This window comes from Sinocyclocheilus grahami, unplaced genomic scaffold (genome assembly GCF_001515645.1).
Source record: "Sinocyclocheilus grahami isolate Dianchi unplaced genomic scaffold, SAMN03320097.WGS_v1.1 scaffold192.1, whole genome shotgun sequence".
Lineage (NCBI taxonomy): Eukaryota > Metazoa > Chordata > Actinopteri > Cypriniformes > Cyprinidae > Sinocyclocheilus > Sinocyclocheilus grahami.
This window is the reverse complement of record NW_015505371.1, coordinates 677,558-697,236: the sequence shown is the minus strand read 5'-3', so window position 1 is coordinate 697,236 and position 19,679 is coordinate 677,558. Positions and strand designations below refer to the sequence as shown.

The 19,679-nt window shown below is 37.6% G+C and overlaps 2 protein-coding genes and 1 long non-coding RNA gene across 4 annotated transcripts in view; all 3 read right to left on the bottom strand.

The window, feature by feature from the left end:
- Positions 1-7,852, bottom strand: part of LOC107594901 (histone-lysine N-methyltransferase, H3 lysine-36 and H4 lysine-20 specific-like) — an 18,588-nt gene extending 10,736 nt beyond the window's left edge. Inside the window, exons 1-7 of the mRNA XM_016285113.1 lie at positions 7,020-7,852; positions 5,356-6,245; positions 3,174-3,315; positions 2,600-2,772; positions 1,635-2,475; positions 1,363-1,454; positions 1,187-1,237 (exon numbers count right to left, since the gene is read on the bottom strand). Of these exons, the coding sequence (XP_016140599.1) occupies positions 1,187-1,237; positions 1,363-1,454; positions 1,635-2,475; positions 2,600-2,772; positions 3,174-3,315; positions 5,356-6,228 (2,172 nt within the window). The 5' untranslated portion in view covers positions 6,229-6,245; positions 7,020-7,852. The remainder of the gene's footprint in view (positions 1-1,186; positions 1,238-1,362; positions 1,455-1,634; positions 2,476-2,599; positions 2,773-3,173; positions 3,316-5,355; positions 6,246-7,019) is intronic.
- On the bottom strand, positions 1,187-1,618 carry LOC107594880 (uncharacterized). The gene is made up of 3 exons (XR_001610205.1): positions 1,538-1,618; positions 1,363-1,454; positions 1,187-1,237 (listed from the first exon to the last, which is right to left on the bottom strand). It is a non-coding gene; the product is annotated as an uncharacterized lncRNA (long non-coding RNA).
- Positions 7,853-16,705: 8,853 nt separating the features above from the next.
- Positions 16,706-18,883, bottom strand: LOC107594879 (UPF0461 protein C5orf24 homolog). Of its 2 annotated transcripts, none has more exons than XM_016285088.1 (2): positions 18,635-18,883; positions 16,706-18,142 (listed from the first exon to the last, which is right to left on the bottom strand). In XM_016285088.1, exons 1-2 carry the CDS (start codon positions 18,674-18,676, stop codon positions 17,540-17,542), a joined length of 645 nt encoding a protein of 214 aa, XP_016140574.1. In that variant the 5' UTR covers positions 18,677-18,883; the 3' UTR covers positions 16,706-17,539. The 2 variants fall into 2 exon arrangements, with proteins under 2 accessions (XP_016140574.1, XP_016140575.1); XM_016285089.1 differs by lacking the exon at positions 18,635-18,883 and adding an exon at positions 18,270-18,544.
- Positions 18,884-19,679: the final 796 nt, after the last annotated feature.

Here is a 19,679-nt window from a genome sequence, read left to right as displayed (position 1 = left end):
AAAAAAAGGCACTCTTCCGTGTGAACTTGATTAACTATATGAAGTGGTATAAATATACACATTTTCTGCCCCCATGTCTTGAATTTGTGATCATTCTGAATGTATTTTAATAGACTGAATCATGCAGTGAAAGAGCGCACTAGACTTCACGTAATGCATGCACTCTGAAGGTGTCTTGAATGTTTTTTTGCGTCGTGAGAATATTGAGTAAAATAGCTCACTTGTCATGGTGTTATTTAACTACATCATGTTATGAATAAACTAAACATTTAGAATTTTTACCTCAGTGTGTTTCTTTTGAGTTTATGTGTGTGGTCACGCTCATCAGTTCTGAAGTCTCGAGACAAACAGAGTGAGCCTCAGCACGAGCTTGTATTCTGTGTTCTCTCTGAAGACGCAGTAACTTACCGCGGGTCTGTCCAGTGATTATAAAGTCATTAGCTCCGTCAGACTGAAGATATTTTAGCGGTAATGAGACCAAAAATAATTAAGACCCATCGAATCCGAATTTAAGACATTTTAAGACTTTTTAAGGCCTTATAATAGGAAAACGTTATTTAAGACATTTTAAGGACCCGCGGAAACCCTGTATATATATATATATATATATATACACTGTATGTTATTTGATGTTCATAAAAACATTAATAGTAAAGAAATGTAAAATAATGCTTTATTGTAAACAGAACTGATAGACATTTATGCTTCTTTTTTGTATTTGTAAACATTTTAGGAATGCTCACTATTAATGCAGCTAATGTCTAATAAAGGTAGGTTATTGCCTTTATTTTAGTATTTTCTGTGACCTAATCTAAAGAAAGAACTATTTACTTCTAATAAGCCATTAACAACTCCTTTACTGCGGATTTAAATACTGTACATGAGTTAGGTATTGTTAACAAGTTGTTAAAGGATAAAACATTATCTAACTCTTTACATATGAGCTAATTAAGCGATAATTTAACCATGACAATAAATGAAAAACGCACTATTTGTACATAGCCTATTAATGTATTAATGTACAGAATACAGTTTATAAACTATGAAATTAACTATAAACTAATAGTTTGCTAATTATTTTAAGTTACTGTATACTTATTATAAAGTATTACCAATTTATTAAAATTACTATATACACACATTACTAAAAAATACATTCCACATAAAGCATACCCCAAAACATTACCTGAATATCTTTGACATCTGATTCATCTGGGCTGATATCTTGTTTACTCTCCTGATTTAACAGAGGTAAAAAAAAACAACAACAAGGGTAAAAACAAATACAGAAGCATTAGATGGAACCCAAAACATTTAATAATTTTTCAGAAATCATATCGACACCACAAATTTAACACTAACCTCTTTTTTTGGGATCTTTACAGAATCCCCCTCAACGGTGCAGTCTAGAATTTTATGCACAGTCTTACGTGGTCTCTTTCTATCTGAGGGTGCTGCAACAGCAATATAAAATATGTTTATACCTACAGCTGACATTTACAAGTGAAGTTAAGCGTCTTAAACTACACATTCTTACCAGATTTCTTCTTACATGACTCTCTGTTTAGTGATGGGCCTTCACAGGATGGCGATAACAGTGTTGAAGGTGATACAAGATCATCTGGGGGATGAGCACTTGTTGTAAAAAAAGTTTTCATCACCAGCACATGGTGAACGAGATTCTGGCTCCTGACTTAAATCTTTCTCCTTGGTCTTTCTCCTGGCGGCAAGTGCTCTTGAGATTAAGCCATTGCTGGCAGGAAAATAATGAGAGTGCATGGCAAAAGACCCATCTGAGGACCCCGGGGAACTGCTTTCCTTCTGTCTGGAGTTCGTAGCCCTAAGTGTTTTTTCTTTGGGCATTGACTTCTTTAGCTTACTGTTTGTTGTGCATTTTGAACCAGCCTCTGTTTTCTTCACCGGCTTGTCCACGTTGGCTTTTTTCATCTTTTTACTTGGCTGTACTTTCTTAGGTTTAGTGCTCAATTCTTTCGCCACCGCCTCCTGCAGCAATTCCACTGAACGTTTGGGGCAAAGAATCCTCGGGACAGAGTCAATATCTGAATATGGACTATCTAGGGGGTCTGGTTTGTGCCGTTCAGCGGCTGTGGAAGGTTTGTAGCTGTCTGATGAAGGGTTTGATGATGGTTTAGATGATAAAGAGTTTTCAGTTAGTTTCACAGGAGATTTTACAGTTGAGCTGTTCTTCTTAGTTGCCTTCTTTTTGCTTCCAGTGCCAGGTTTTCCTTTATTTTTAATGGATGCATCTAGTCCATTGGACAAAAGTGAGCTTGATGATGTGAACTGTGTAGTAGATGTCGGGCAAGCAGGACTTTTTGGTGCCTTGTCTTCTGTAATAGGCATGTGCACATCCTGACTTACAGTCAAAGGAGGTTCGCTATTTAACGGCTTGGTCAGTGCTGCCTCTGCCTCCAAGACACTAGCTTTCCATGAAGGCATTAGACGCTTAGGAACCTGTAGAATGAACAAAACTCATTAACTTTCTATCAAAAGCATTCATTTCATTTGATCATAAACATTCATTTTTTCAAAAAATAACAGCAAAAAGTTACAAGTTTGCAACACACAAAAGCTTTACCGTGTATTTGTAATCTTTGTCCTTCTGTCTTCCTCTCCGTCTAAGTACAGGCAGTTTTTCAAACTGATGACCTCCTTCAAAAGGAAAAGTGGCTTTTGCCGGGACCCAAGCTTGGTCTATGATCTCCCCGAACATCCTGACAAAATAGAGACGGCATGGCCGACGACTGGGGTCTGCAAGAAAATGCCATTATTCTGTGATAATATGACAACAATGAGTTCTAAGAATGGTTTTAACTTATAAGATGTTTTGGTTTCCATGATAATATTAATAATGCTAAATATCTTATGTGCTAAATTAGAACATGAGCGTTTACTTTCTTGAACACAGCAAAAAAAAAATATCTACACTGTGTGTCGTCTGTCTTGCAACATACATGTGTAAGAACTTCTATTGCTTTTAGGACAAAGACGGTCTGCAGACACTCTAAATTCTAAGTAAAAGTTGAACAAGTGCATAAAAAAAAATCTAAATCGATAACCATATTATGTAAATAGAATGTCATCTCACCCACGTGAAATTAGGCATCCACTATGAAGTCATACAAAAGGTGATCAAAACAAAAAAATATCACCTTTCATTTTGGTGTGGACTTCAATCTGTGGTTCAGTGGTTACATGACAGGGCCACCAAGGTCTGCGGTTGAATTTGGCCCACACGACATCTTCTACAGAGTACTTTATACCTGGGAGCTGCTTCTTCTTTGGGCTGTTGGACTTTAGGTTAAAATAAAAAGTTGTAAATTTAATCAACATTCATTAAACATCATTAACATGAGTCAAGACAGCTTGAGTTGTTTGTTTAGGCTACTCTTTTAACATTTCAGATACTCTCACCTTGCAAAGAGCGGTTTGCGGGTGACAATCTAACTTAGGGCTGCACGAGTTAAAAAAATAAAATAAAATCATAATTGTCGATTATTCCCTTGAAATTGTAATTATTCAATATTATTTACAATTATCACAATTCGCATTGAATGATGTTAATACCATTGATTGAAGCAACTGCATGCCATATTTTTAGATGAAAATAAACAACCTGAAAACACTCCAACCTAAAAAAATGTATTGCTTTTCTTTAGTATTAAGCCTCAAATGTCAACTATACATTGGATTGGTTTCTTCTTTAAAAAAAAAAAAAAAGCAAAAATATGCATGTTTTTATAATGTTATTATAATAAAGCATGCAGAATAACATAAGTGGACTTTGAAAGATTAATTGCCACTTTGAATGATTACGCAATTGTGGCATCCGTAATTGTTATCACGATTAGAAATTCGATTAATTGTGCAGCCCTAACCTAACTGCAACCCACGAGTGAATGAAATATTTATCTAGTCCATACTACAGCCTTTGTCCTTCCTGTGACAAAGATCGTGGTCAGATAAGTTTCACAAAAATAAGTATGAACAACAAGCACTTAGCATACACCTCTGCTCCACTAGAAAAAATGAAGCTCCTACTCAACTGTGTGGTTCAAGAGGTGTTCAGCTTGAGGGAGGGTGATACAAATGACTTCCATCTATGACAACTTGTAATTTAAAAACTGGGCAATACCAACTGTAAATAAACAGTAGCAAATATGTTGTTGAAGTGGAAGTGTGTAATTTCTACACCATAAACGTCGTCATACTGAATTGCAAAAATAATGAGTTTTCAAACAAGTAAGCCAAACACTCCCCTGTGTGCTCCTGTTAAAAAAAATAAAAATTATATATATATATATATAAATACTGGTTAAGCCAATGTTGTTGTGGCAAAGCAATGTTTTGATAGTGCCAGTGTTTAGCCAAATCAGCCTATGAATGAGTTGAGTTTCTGCATATTAAGATGAGAAAAAAGAAAGAATATACTTTTAATTGCTAAGGTACCATGCAATTACTATGTTGATATAAATAATGTGCTACTTGTTACCCTTATGTTATATAAAATGCACGTTTATCAAATGAAACAAATAGTATTTTATAGTGATAGACTAACATTTCATTTTGGAATTACCTGCATCAGTCAGATACTTTAGTCAACTGACAGAAGTGATTCTACTTGAAGTGAAAGAAATTTTTTTTTACCAAGATCTTTGTTACAATGCACATTTGATTTTCAGATATTTCTTAATTCTTGTGAGAAAAAAAAAATGCACACTTAAATAATACACACAGTGGGATCCAAAAATCTCAGACTGCTAGTGAAAATGCTTATATTTAGCATTTTTCTGATTGCATTTCTGATTCCCAATACAAAACAACTTTGTTGCTTTAATCAGAGAAGCACTTGAGCTGCTCCACATATTTGAGTAAATCCTGATCATTATGATATCCAGCATGATTTGAAAAGTCCCAAAGAGCACCTTGTGCGTCAATGGAAACAAACACATATGACTTCACATGATCAATGTCACAAATTTGTTTACCAGATTAGTGACTTAGAAATTGTTCAGAATTTTAACAAAAGGTCATAACTTTTTTTTAATTAAAATAGTTTATTCAAGGTTTGAATTACAGATTGTCAGTGTGATTTTGAACCTTTGGACCCCACTGTATGTGTGCATGAATACAAACACATACATATATGAAGTTTATATGTATTTGTATATGTGCATACACATATCCACTGTATATATAAAAAATAATGGATTTCTTTCCTGGGCAATAGTGCATTATTAGGTGGAAAATCTAACAATATAACTTGTACACCTGTTAGGAAAAAGAAACAAAGACAACGAAACAATAAATCTGATGAACATAAAAACATCTTACAGGATTTGAATGGGAGTCACTGGGTGAATTTGGTCTTTTAGAGAGACCAGAGTTGAATATTGAAGCACTGTTCTCAGTGCTGGGAAGATCACAGTCACTGTCTGAATAATCATGCATACTATCAAAATCCTCCATCATGACCTCGACAGGCAAATGTGATGGACTACCAGGAGGGTCAGACTTCACTGTATTTTTAGAAACAAGGTTAAAACTTCCATGTTTGTTTTTACTTAGGTCCAGCCTGTGGCTGCTAGGAGCCTTTGTGTTTGCCAGATTTCGTTTCTGGCATTTATTTGATGTGTCTTTAAACGGTGCCACCACATCAACCCTATCATGCTCCTCCTCCTCATTATCCTTGCTGTCCCCACTATCAAACAGGGTCGACTCGAAATGCAAAATTCCATTTGGGATGGATGGAAAATGTTCCAAGCTATCAGAGCTTACTGGTGAGAAACCATTTTTGTCCAGATCCTGAATAGTAGTCCTGTCAGTGTTTCCTTGCGAATTGGACGTGTGATAAAGGCCTATTCCAAACTCACCTCCGCCAGTGGGATTGTGCATGAGCAGTTTATTTCGCCTGTGAAAGTCCTTGTCCTGCAAACTCATGTCGGCATGGTTCACCATAGTGGTCAGGTCCTGAAGTCTCCTCAATGGACTGTAGTTGGAGGTGGATTCTCTCAGATTGTACGCGAACGGCGATGTGGAGAGTTTGTAGCCAGAGTTTAAGAAATGCATGGCAGACCCCTGGTCCCCCTGCCGCTTTGTGCTTTGGTAGCCACAGTAGCTGATGCGGCTATCAAGTGCCTTGGTCTCCTGTGGATCGCCATGACACTCCAAGCCATCCCTGCCAGCCACTTTGTAGGACTGATTCATGTTGTCATGGCTCCGTCCTGCAACAAAACACAGGGAAATACTTTTAGAAGATGTTTTTATAAGATGGCCAATAGAATTATGACTCAGGCTTTTCTTAACTCCTAAGGGGTTTGTTGCAACTGGCCACAAAACACTAACGAGTTGTGTATTAAGCTGAACATTGCAATCTAATTCAAAACAATTAAGCAGCAGACCACACTGATTCCACATTAACAGCAAAAACGCTGTAATGCTGCAAAACACCAACATGCACATGCAATATATTCCTGCTGAAAACACAGCTTAAACTGCCAGCTTGTTTTTAACTGGTGCAAGTTGGAAGACCATCTTTGACCAGCTAACCAGATGCCAGCTTAATGTGGTCATAACGTTGTTTGGAGCATGGAAGCTGGTCGACCAGCTAATAACCATCTCAAATCGGCTAGAAACCAGCTATCATGTTTCAAAACATAGCTAGCATCTTAAACTGGTTTTTGTAACAGAGTGGCTACTCGGGTTTAAGTCGCAACCCTCGTAGGCCGTCTTGTCAAGAATCCATCAAGACAAAGATAAAGCTTGAAAAACTCAACATAAATTGCTATGTCAAAGACACTTCGATATGCTCCTGCTGGCCTGTTTAAAGATGACCTCTGCCGCGATTTCAGTGTGAAAACGCTGGCAAAGTATGTTACATTATCATCATGTGCATCAACAGTTCCCATAGTCCCTACAGCAGTAAAGTCACCCACGACGGGGAAATGAAAACCGCACCAAATACAAAAGGTACATGAGAGAAATCGCCGGTTTCTTACCATTTACGACTCGGTCACGACAAAACCGCCGGAAAGCCCTTCAAATTCGAGCATGTAGCGTTACTTTTTGTCAATTTGTGAAAGCGGATCTGCAAAATCCCAGCAGCATTTGTACCAGTAGGCCCATTTGCACTCATTTCTCTCTCCAACATCAAAAATGGAGATTAATAAATAAACGAGAATGAAACTGATCGACTGTCACTTTTCCCCGAAGCACCACGTCAATGCATCTTAAGCACGTTTTCAGCGGCCACGAATTCTATTGAAATACATGATTGTTTGCCCACATTGTTTGTGTTAAAACAAGCCCTGACTGACTGCCTGTATGTGTGTGTGTGTGTGTGTGTGTGCTGGTGAGAGCGACCAATCGGCACAGCACACCCAACCCCCCCAGTATACATCCACTTAACCCGATTCACTGTTTCCCAGGTACATCTCTCACTTACGCAAATCCATGTGGACAATGTGCAAGCAAACGCTAGTTTAACTTTGTCCCAAACGCGTCGTGCATACAGTACAGTTGACGCGGTGCGTGTTGGGCGCATGGAAGACACAACAGTGAGCATTTGCTTTTTAACCCTCACGCCATTTGTTTCCTTGTCCTAACAAAGGCGTAACTTCCTCCATTTTAGAGAGACCGCTCGTGCTTTGCAAGGTAGCCGACCACAGTAAGTCGTATGAGCAGAAAACACAATTTATTGGTCTCGTTTAACACGCACGTGCTCCGATATGCTTGATGTTCTAAGTTTTCTTTGCGCGTTTTGCGGGTGGTTGAAAATTAGGCCATGCCACGCATAAGTGTTAATATGTCAGACGATTATGGCAAGCGGTTTTAACATGTACAGGGCTGGGCAACTTCAGTCCTGGAGAGCCACTGGCTGCGTCCGAAATGGCATACTTCCCTACTATATAGTAGGCAAAAAGCAGTAGGCAAGCAAATAAGTATGTTAATCCTCTGTATTCATAAAAGAGTAGGCGAGAATTGCACTAATTCTCGCGAGACTCGGACGTACGTATACTTAATTTGCGTTCTAATATGCCTACTTAACTACTATATAGTAGGGAAAAAGAGTATGTGAACAGATTAGTATGTCCGAAATCACATTATAAAAGAGTAGGCGAGAAATCCCCCGATTGTCCTACTGCTTCAGCCCAGAATCATCATCATCTTCTTCTTCTTCTTCTTCTTCTAATAACGTTTTATGGCGGATGGCAAACCAACTTCTGGTGCATTTACCGCCACCAACTGGACTGGAGTGTGGAGCACTAATAAGCAACTAATATATACATATTTATATTTATCTATATTTTATTTTATATAAAAAATAAAATAAAAAATAATCAGCCCAGAATCTGAAGTGTTGGACACTTTTCAATCCCAGGAGTCCACGGGAGATCAATACGTTGTCATCGAACGTGAAGGAGAACAGCGACGAGGGTGTTTACAGATGCGAGTAATACAAACCAAAAACACGGATCCTTGTGTTAAAATCATATTTGTTGAGCTACTGTATAGTAAACTTGATTTGCTTAAGGTGTAAGACGCTAGACCAGGGTTCCTCAAATCTTGCTCTGGAGGGCCAATGCGCTGCAGAGTTCAGCTCCAACCCTGATCAAACTCACCTACCTGTGATTTTCTAATGATCCTGAAGACACTGATTAGCATGCTCCAGATGTGTTTGATTAGGGTTAGAGCTAAACTCTGCAGGAAAGTGGATCTCGTGGGCCAGATTTGAGGATCCCTGCGCTAGACAGTAACGTTACAGTATATTTGTGATTTTTTTCTGTAAAAACACGATTTATTATGTATAACGAACAGCGGAGCTCAGTAAGCACATATACGTCACCAAAGTGAATTTACATAAACCTTATACATCTTAAAGTCGATTAAATGTCTATTTAATATGAGACAGGAAAATGTTCTAAAAGAATTGCAGATGAGCACATCACAACATGAAACAGCTAGACATCTGAGTGAGTGATGTATGTGCACTATTATGTAGAATTCACTGTTGTTAACACTGCTTTAGATGGATGTAAGTAATGTAAATAAACAAATCTACATAGAGTAACTAAACATAAGTTATCTATTTCATTTGTCTATTAGTACTACTGATAAATTGAGGAACATTTGTGTTGGGTAAAAAGTGAGTTAACACATTAGTAACGACCTCAACATGTAAATGCAGTATTGAACAGATAAATCACAGAGGTGACTTGACTCTTGTCTGGGTGTTACAGGGACAGATGAGACACACGTGTGTTATCCGGTGCAGAGTGACTGATGAAGCAATGCTGAATGCTTTGAGGGAGTACACTATAGTAATGAATAAAACATCTTTTAAATCTTAAGTTGTAGTTTATTTTAATTATTGTAATTTTAAGCGGTTATTACAGCACTTTTCTGATTCTTGATATATGTGCATTTGATACAGAGCTTTTGTGGTGGAGCAGGTGACAGCAGCATTTGTGGAAAAAAGGGAAAACCTGAAACAAAAATATAAAGTAAGATCATTTTGTTTCTTCTAATACAGAAATCAAATAACATTGTGCTGTTAAAATGACTGCTTTTGTATCGTGTTTGTGCATCTTTGCAGGATCTGAAATGTCTGCAGACTGGAGTGAGCTGTGAAGATGCATCATTTTCAGCATCCTAGAAATGATCCAGTGCCATGAATGAGACGCACCATCGCTCCACCTCTTACTTCCTCATCAGGACCGAATGTTGCTGTGGTCTCTTCATCCTCAGTGAGCCCAGAGCCAGCGAGAGCATCTAGAGAAAGACCAAAAGACTGAGGATGTGATTTTGGTCAAGTTTGTTCTGCTGGTTTCTGTTCAAACAACATCAGTCAATGAAATCCGAGTTTCAGAAGCTTCAAAAGCATCATCAAATAAAGTCATGAAGCTTCTGAAAGTCAGGCTCCATGGACTGATATTGTATGAACACAAACCAGCAGGACAAACTTGACCAAAATCACCATTTATGTTCAGAAAAAACAAAAACACACACAAGGATTGAACAGTGTGGAGGCGAGTAAATAATGACTGAATTTATGTTTAGATGAACTAACCCTTTAAAGCCCCAAATAGAAATTGTATGAAATATATGTAAGCATTTATATTATAGTAGTACCTTGAAGAAGCAGCTTTATTGAGCGTTTGTGCCCAAGACACAAAAAAGCATTTACAAAAATCACATTTACATTTATTCATTTGGCAGAGACTTGTATTCGAAGTGACTTACAGTGCTCTTATTACAGTCCCCCTGCAGCAACCTGGAGTAAAGACAGCGGTGGTGATGACTGCGGAAATTGATCCAGCAACCTTCTGCTGACCAGTTCACTACACCACAAAAGTAATGAAGCTATATCAAAAATTAGCATGCAATTGTAAACATATCAAATTAAATTTAGCAAGAAATGGAATGCTGACAACATGAGATATAAAGCGTTTTACTCTGTGTAAATGTTTTACAGGTAGTGGTGCTCATGGAGAGCAGTACACAAATGTTTGGAGCAGACACCGCAGCAGTCAGATTGTCCCACACATGTTCTCCTCATCCTCTCTGTGCACTCAGGCAATGATAGCCTCGATGTCCCTTTCCCATCCATGATCAGATTCCAGTCTGACTGCAGCAATGAAGGTCGTGATGGACGGCAGAGACTAGTGAAGGTGGGCACGGTTCAGCAGAATAAAGCTGCAGAATTGGCACAGCTGTGTTGAGATGGCAGTAGATGTGGGTTCACTGCCTGTAAATACATTAGTCAGAACAATGCTTGAATAAAGCTTTGTTTCATGTGTCGTTGACTTGTATTTATTATATTATTGTCATGATTTCTTTATTCTTTTACTCATTTATTCATGTTTCCTGTTGTTGTCAGTAAATAAAATATAGCTTAATTGTTTCATTAACGTATGCATTAATGGCACAATATGTAAATTTCGCCGCTAGAGGGCGCATATTCAAAATAAACAAATAGACAAAGGCGTAGTTTGATGACGCCGTAACTGAGTGTTCATCCCCACAGCCGATGCAATCTGATGGGACTCGGGCAGAAATCATGTTCATGGATGAGCTGGCTGAAATCCGTCGAAGCGAAACGAGGCCGCTGAACGAGCGCGACATACGGCCCGAAAGCAGTGGAGCTTTTATTATGCCACAGTCCACCGCTTCCGCTCCTTCCAGTTGTGCGTATGCGTATGTATCTATATACTAGATACATTTGAAAGGTCTGTTATAATGCTACTCTGTGCGGTCGTCACCCGTCTATTATAACAGACAACATATTAAAGCGTCTTTGGTGTTTCCATGTTTTCTACAAAACAAAACCGGAAATCGAGGGGTTATGACGTAATTGGCAGGCGACACAATGGCACTATGGACACGGTCCGTGTCACTAGTTAAAATTGCTTATTTCTCTGGATTTAAACATTCTTTGAAACATTTGGGGTAATGTAAGTACACAAGTCAGCAAAATATATAACACTGTTCTAGTGGTTTTTGGATATTTTAATTAAAAAAATCGTACATATTGTGCCTTTAATTCATTACTTGACTGAAAATTGAGATGTATTCACCTTGGCTGCATTTGTCTTGTGTGAAGTCATGCATAGCTACATGACAAAACAAATTACAATTATTGTAATTACAATAATAGTAAAAAACTATTATTGGTCAGCATTTATAATTATTATTGTTCAAACGTGTTGGGGTGGGCTAGCAATGCTTTCTGAGGTAATCTTAATTTCTAAGTAGTAATACTTAAATTTTTCGAGTGTAAAATCAACAGTCTTCTCCAAAGACAAGATCTTTGAGCAGCTGATCGACGTCTCCTTTGTGCAGATATTGCAAACATAGAGGAAAACGTACTAGGTAGGGTTGTCATGTTACTGATGCTATGAGGTGTTTGTGCACCTGTCGCTCTTATGTTCTTTTTATTATTATTATTGCAGAACTTCAGGGGAAAATGGTAGTATCTTTAACAACGAACAATCATAATGACAAAAAAAAAACTGAAAACAACTATAATGGCTTTGCGTACATAATAGTATGAGATTATATACACAGGGAAAAAAGGATTAAATATCTTTGAATAATCATAATATTCATATAACCATAATGCATTAAAAAATTTAATTTGTTTTTGTTATTTATAAGCCTCAGGGATGAAACGAGAGAGAAATGTGGATGAACAATTTTGCACATAAAATAAAGAAATTAATAACATTCACGAGATAACAATTTTAAGTTTTCGTAATAAAAATAATATTAAACTGTGGGTCATTTTAGTAGAGTTAAACATATAAAAACTTAAATCAACACAAAATGCATTGGTTATACTACAATCACAATAAAAGGGCAGCTGTTTCTTCAACAAGACCACAAAATGAGCAAATTTCATCAACATCAAAATATTTACAGATAGATTCATTAAACCTGTCGCTCATATCTTTTAAGCTGTTGCGCTTGTTAACGTCATAGGTCACATGAAAACGTCAACATAGCGGATGAAGTCCGGATCGCATTCATATGCCTTATGCATCCAAATACCCACACTTGCGGTCTTTGCACTTGACCACTTGACTACTTATGACGTATTTCCTGTATTTGGCCCAAGTGTTCAAGTGAGCATGAAGACCACAAGTGTGTGTGTACAACTTTTCATTACCTGATGGGACACACTAGTGTTGTAAAAACGCAAAGTGTTTACAGAGTTGTATTATTATTTTCAATACTATGCATTTTAAAATCAACTTGTAAATGTCTGTTCAGTAGTCCTATAGTCCCTATAGATGACACAATTTAATTAAGTGATAAAAAGCAGTTGCAAATGTTGTACAAAAATAAATATACCAATCTTTGCAGCAATAAAACGTGTAGCACTTTGTTTTACCACCAAATTATATGTAATATCTTATTATTATTAATATTTAACTTACATTGGAAAGGTTTCCGTGACCTCTCGCGCGATCTTGGCAAAAAGTCTCACGATTTATTTCCAGAACATGATGCATGATGGGATACACTAAGCCTCGACTAGCACACCGGAGCGGTATTCGAGATAGTGTGGGTTTAGTGTGCGTTAAGGGCACTGCGCTCTGGCGTTTTTAAGACAGTCTTGCGCACTTACTTCCTGTCGCGCACAGGCACTCTCAAGTGGCCAAGGCCGCAAGTGTGAGTATTTGGACAAGGGGATACCCCTTGTCCAAATCATAGACATAATTATGTCTATGGTTCAAATACCCACACTTGCGGAAAACTCGATTCAATATTATGTGTACAATTATTTAATTATGTCATCCTGGTATTGCCCCCTTCAGGGTGTACATTATCCCTTACATATCCAAAGGATATGAATTAATAACATTCAAATTTAAATAAATAAACCAAATTAAAACGTATACATAAAAATAAATTAATCAAATTAAATATAATAATCATTATAGGAGTAGTTAATAGTAATTAAAGAGGTGGTTGACTGGCTTGATTGTGTTTATGGTGTGCAGTGTAACATGTCTTCATGCTTAGTTAAATTTTTTTTATTTATTTATTTAATTATTAATTAATTATTTTTCTTATATTTTATTGTAAGCTGCTGTCTCCATTGTCATTTGAACGGCCGGTTGACTTCCTGTTTCTATGGGCACTTTTACGTGTTTCTATGGGCGCGTGGTACGACTTGGCTCGGCACGGCTCAGTACGGCACAGCACGGTTCGGCTCGGCATGGTTTGTGTTTCCACTGCAGTTCAGTACCGCTTTAGAGTGGGCGGGATTATTCACATGTCGTTATAGTTGCGCCGCCTCTACCATGACTCCTAAAAAAAAACGTTATCATTCCGCATCGCCCCATCAAGCTCCCGCTGTATCCGCTCCTCTGCTATCAACGAGAGGAACGTCTGTACTTCCGCAACAGACAACAAAACTTTTTGGTTGTTAAAAAAAAGGTGCGCTTGTTCAAAACAGTTGATTTTGATCCTTCGCTGGCTGTGCTGATTTAAATCTAGCGGTTCTTTTGTGTTCAGTGACGCAGCTAGTGACGATTCTCTCCGGCCAATCCGTGATCAGCAGAGTTTACACGTTATGTTTTGGTAACGGTACGGTTCACTTGGAACCCCAACCGAAGTGGTACTAAAAGAAGCAGCAGGTACCAGGTACTGTACCCAGTGGAAAACCCCCCAAAAGTGAACCGTACCGAGCCGTACCATGCAGTGGAAAAGCGCCATATGATACCCCTCCCTCAGAAATACGCAATGGGCTCAGATTGGTTAGCTGGCCCAGTGTGTTGTGATTCGTTAACAGCGTACTGCACATTGTCCGAAAACTTCACGCCCATTACCATTATGGGCAATAGTTGCATGTGCTCCAATGGAATGTAAATAATGGTGTCAATATTGTCGTATGTGATTACATAAAAGTTTGTAGGTGTTTGTACACGTCTGTCTTAGAAGTACGAAATAGCATTTAGCTAACTGGCTACTAAAGCGAAACAGCGTTGGCCTTTGTTTACGTCCTTGATATAACCAAAAAATAACGACAGAAACTATACACGGAAAATACATTTCTAAATAATAAAACATACTTACAGGTTGGGGCCCAACAACAGCTGCCTCTGCTTTTAAAGTGGGAACTGCTCCATGTTTCAGTAATAGCCTTTGTGTGAATCCGGCAATTAAATCGTGTAGATTCTGGAAGCTGTCTTCCATAAAATGTGCAGCACAGACAGCTACATTAGGATTGTAATTAAATTTCAACCATTGTTCACGAAGTACAGCGTCCATAACAGGTCTTCTGTCCTAACACAGAAGACCTGTTAGCGGGATGAAAATAACTTAGTTTCGACAGCATGGCTACAACTCTTCCTGTTCTCTAAAGCAGCGCAACATGGCCCCGCCCCCTTTGTTGCATGTTCCCGAGGGCAGGGGTTTATATAAATTTCTGGGTTTGTGACATAACAAACCTGGGAAGTAGCTTGTTGTAGTCCCTACGAGCCGTTTTTCTAGGCATTAAACTACCAGAATTTAAAAAGACGATATCTCCGTTTGCATTGAACTTTCAGCGCCGTAACTTTGCAGATATTGTTTATGCTCAAACAGCAACATTACACACTAACGTTAAAAAAGTGAAATCGCAATCAACCTCCCCTTTAAAGTTGCAGTCTGTAAGTTTTGCCTCTTTGTCGCCATCTCTGTTTGAAACCTGCAATTGCAGATATTTGTGGAATTATCCTCTTTACGTGGGTTGGATTAAACGGCTCCTCAGCACGGATTAATCTAATGTTTTGAGTTGTATGTGTGGGCTTTCAGTCAGTGTGGATACGTCTTGGATGTATGTCCAAAATAAGAAGTTTCACCAGAGAATGTCATCTGAACAAGTATATTTGTCAGTTTTGTTCTGACCAATAGTTTTACAATAAATTGCGCTACTAATGCTGATTAAATCGAATGATTGCAAAGTCCAGCTCAGATCACATCAAACCATGCAAATTATTATTGTTGTTATACTTTGCTCTCAAATTGTTAATGTTAACAACAACAACATTGTGTGACTATGTGTATTTAGTTTTTATTAGCATTATCTGTATATTTTAATTTCTGTACAGTCTAATCTCTAATTGTCATACCATTCGAATGTCATCGAAAGAAATTGTTTATAACCACAAAAAGCAATTTAAAAAACAATTTTATTTTTAATGTCAAAAAGCAATTTAAATGATCCGCCACTTGCAGCATTCACACGCGATATAGCCTACTGGCCAGGACTCCTTCTTTATGTATACAGATGTGACGTAATGACGCAAAGACGAACGGCGGCAAGCTCATATTTCCCGCAGAAACCTACTGGTACCACTCAAATTAGAACACATTATTACAAGCTTACCGTTGTGAATCGGGCTAAGGTAAAGAGATAGTTTTACATAACCAACGCTAGCTGGTTATGTACTTGCTCAAAAATTTATTTTGGATCATTTTTAACCAAAAAATGTTATGGACTGCAGCTTTTAAAAAAACACTACTGTGTGCTACTAACAGAAACAGATGGCAGTTAGATAAATGTTAAAATGGCTTGCCACAGCCATGTGTCAACCTCCATTGTGTCAAGAGATAAAATGTAACTTGTTAATCGGCCTATTTTAAGATTACACTATGAAATAAATATAGAAGTTGCAATACATTTGCAAAGCTATTCTAATCTGTCAACTTTCCCTTTTTGAGAATTTGACCATGTTATAACTTATCCGCATTCACTGTTTGAAACTGATTTAAAACCAGAACAAAGACAGTATGAGGGGACCTAATGTATTGCCCGCTGTTTCTATAAAAATCGTAGCAATTTTGAACAATTCTTTTTGGGAAGAATGTATAAATTGTAGAATGTAAAATTGTAAGTTACATTATTATATTGAATTATGCAATAGAGTGCATTTAATGTTCATAGCGTTATTTTAATGCTATGTTTTGACAGGTTTTGTCTTACAATATTTACATATTTAGCCCATGCAGTTATTCAGTTATTTTTTATATTTTTGGTTTCATATTTTTGCTACATACATTCTATTATTGAAACAATTACAGTCATATATTAATACTTGGTTATAGAGACATTTTCATACCAGCTTTTTATAAATAATTTGTAAAACAAAAAAGTGTTTTAGCAGTTTTCCCACACAGCTTACTTTTTTGGAGTGATAACTGTTTATTTATCAGATCAGGTGTATTCAATTACACAAAACTGAGACTTGTTTTAGTCCAGTGGTTAAAAACATGGTATTTTAGAGTGGATCATTGATCAGCAAAACAATTTTGGGTTGAACAGAACACACTGGCTGGTATAAACTCACAGTTATATTTACAAGAGCATGTGTAAAGATTATGCCATTGCTGAAATCTGTGACTTGACATTTTATCAAAATTCCACATCATCCTCTGCCTGAAAAGGGCACCAGATATTTCATAAATACAACAACAACAAAAAGATAAACATATCATTGGACATCACAAACAGAGCACTTTCACATACACATCAGGGGAACAGAGGAGATATTACTGGTGATCAGATTTTTCAAGTCAAATGCAATGTCCTAAAATCTAGAGTGAAACAAACTATGAATGGTGAAGGCTGTTCCCAGCAGTAACTTTACATCAAAAGTATTAAGTAAAAGGTAAAGTTAAATGTAAAACAACACAATTGCAGTTCTCTCTACAATTCACTTGAGCAAAGTCTAAGAGACTGAAAAGATTTATATGTGTTCAATACTGTAACTTTATTTCACAATACCACCATCATGCACATCTGTACAATAGGTTAACATACGTCATAGTGAGATAGGTAATGCTAATAATGGTCTTTGGAAAAAGATACACAAAAGGATAACACTGGCACATACACATGAGTTGAAGTATCAAAATCCATCTTTTTTCTTCCTTGCAAGAGTTTGACGTCTCAAACACAATTCACTGTGACTTTGGACATGCACCCACATCCCGAGTCCTCCCTTTGCAATAAATAAAAAAACAGTTTTCACTCGGTAGTAGTAGTGTCTTTCTCTTTCACAGTGGCTTCACACAAGGCCCTCTTCTGCATCATGGTGTAAGGGAACGGTGCACCATTGCATGCGCCATAGTCCAGTTTGTTAAGCCTTGCCAGAGTTTTAATGCTGCCTGGAGGCCTACCTGGGCTCACCTTGTAACCTGCAGCTTTGGTGGTGCCCAGTGGCCGTCCTGGGCTGGTTTTAAAACCCGCTGCTCTGGTGGTGCCGGGCGGTCGTCCCGTACTTGTCCTGTAGCCTGCAGACTTAGTGGTACCCGAGGGCCTGCCTCGTCGTCCAGACTTTCCGAGGCCCTTCTTTTTCTTGCAGCCCTCTGGAGCATCTGCAGCCCTCATTCGAACGGTTTGGGAGTGAAATTCATTCTGAGAGTCCTGCATCTGGCAGGACATGGGCTTGATCATGCTCTGTGGCAAGTTTGGGAGTGGCAGTTGTAATGAGGGAGGTGGGGCGGTGGGGTAAAATTTGTTGGACTGTGAACTGCACAACTCAAAGTGACTGGCTGGGTGTTGCCCATCATCCCCAATGCTACCCAGACCATAGTCGTTGCTGTTGCTGGCTACTTGGTGCATCATTTTCTGTTCAAATAAAATATATTTAAAAACATTTTATATATACTGAGATAAAGTGCATAATAAAAAGAATATCTGTATTGTGGATTAACAACTGAATATGAGGCATTGCAATACTTTTCAAACATCTTACATCGACCGCGTGCATCGAAAGTGATCAATCCAATCCAATCAAAAGAAAACAACAGGCCTGTGCAATTAACCACTGAAAGTTAACGCAGAGGAAGGCGTTGCTATATAAACTATGGAAATAATGACACTTTAAGTATGTCGCATCACTTTACAGTTGGATAAACAATGTCTGGTCACAAAATGTACAGCGACCGCGGAATATTGCTTATGCAAGTCCGTCTTTGTCCTATTATTCTGTATCATTTTTTCCCAGCTCTATTCGCTCGTTAATATTGATTATTCTTTTAATTACTGCAGATACAATTAAATTTAATATAAATCAGATGTAATTTTGCGTTAAACAATGCAATAAAGAAAGTACTTTACCTCATTTGGAACGCGGATCACGGAATGTAACGGGTTAAACATGAAACAGCTCTATCTTCCATTCTTGAAAGCAAAAGCATAATGTTATTTACGCAGGAATATGGACATTCTTGAACCGCAAGATGGTTTCTTCCTAAGCGATCGTGCTAATTCTGGTTTATGGGATGGATATTTTCCCCCTGTACCGCTGTGGTTTAAAGCTGAAAGGCAGCCATTTTCACTAGAAAAAATAATAAAATAGTAAGAATAGCTAATACGCATGCGTCAGCTGCTGGTGGGAATTTATACTATTCTTTAGCAAATACCAGAAGGCCCTTGTTTCAGCTCACGCGCCGCTTTTGTCCTCGATATGTTTTCATTTATATATATTTATTTGTTGCTGACATTTGAAAATGTCACCATGCCACTGTGTCTATACGGAATGTGTATTGTTGTGGATTTTTAAAATGATTATTTATCCTCATTTAAGTCATTTTTCCGAGGACGGTGTTTAAATGATAAGCTTATTTATTATGAGAGCTTTCAGGGGGGAAAAAACAGTCAGATATGTAAACGATATGATATATGAGAAAGTAAAAATATATGAACATGAAAACAATGTATGGATAGGAAATATTTAAAGCAGTATATGAATAACAATATTTAAATAAAAAATGTTAAAGACCATAATAAATGCTGCTCCTTCACATAAGACACACAGAAACAGGGGGGAAAAAGATCCATCCCTTCCCAGCAACAGAGCATAATAATAATAATAATTATAATAATTATTATTATTATGAATTCATTATTATTATTATTAAAGTAGTAGTAATAATGATAATAATATCATCATTATTATTACTATTTTATTCATTTGTTTATTAAAACCTAACAATGTAGCTGTTCACAAATTAAAACTGTTATTCCCCTTGTACATCAGTTGGCGGCACTAAACGCACAAGAGACAAAGCAATATCTGCGACAAGTGCTACTATAGCGAAGAATTAACTGGTCAATATTAATAAGGTCATGCTGACGTTCATTGAGAGCCATCCTATTGCGA

What these genes read in the sequence shown, in the direction of transcription:
- LOC107594879 (XM_016285088.1), bottom strand. Translation starts at nt 18,676, where the DNA reads ATGTTTAACCCGTTACATTCCGTGATCCGCGTTCCAAATGAG. An exon ending in TGATCCGCGTTCCAAATGAG is followed by an intron (nt 18,143 to 18,634) that starts GTAAAGTACTTT and finishes TTATTTGAACAG; the next exon opens with AAAATGATGCACCAAGTAGC.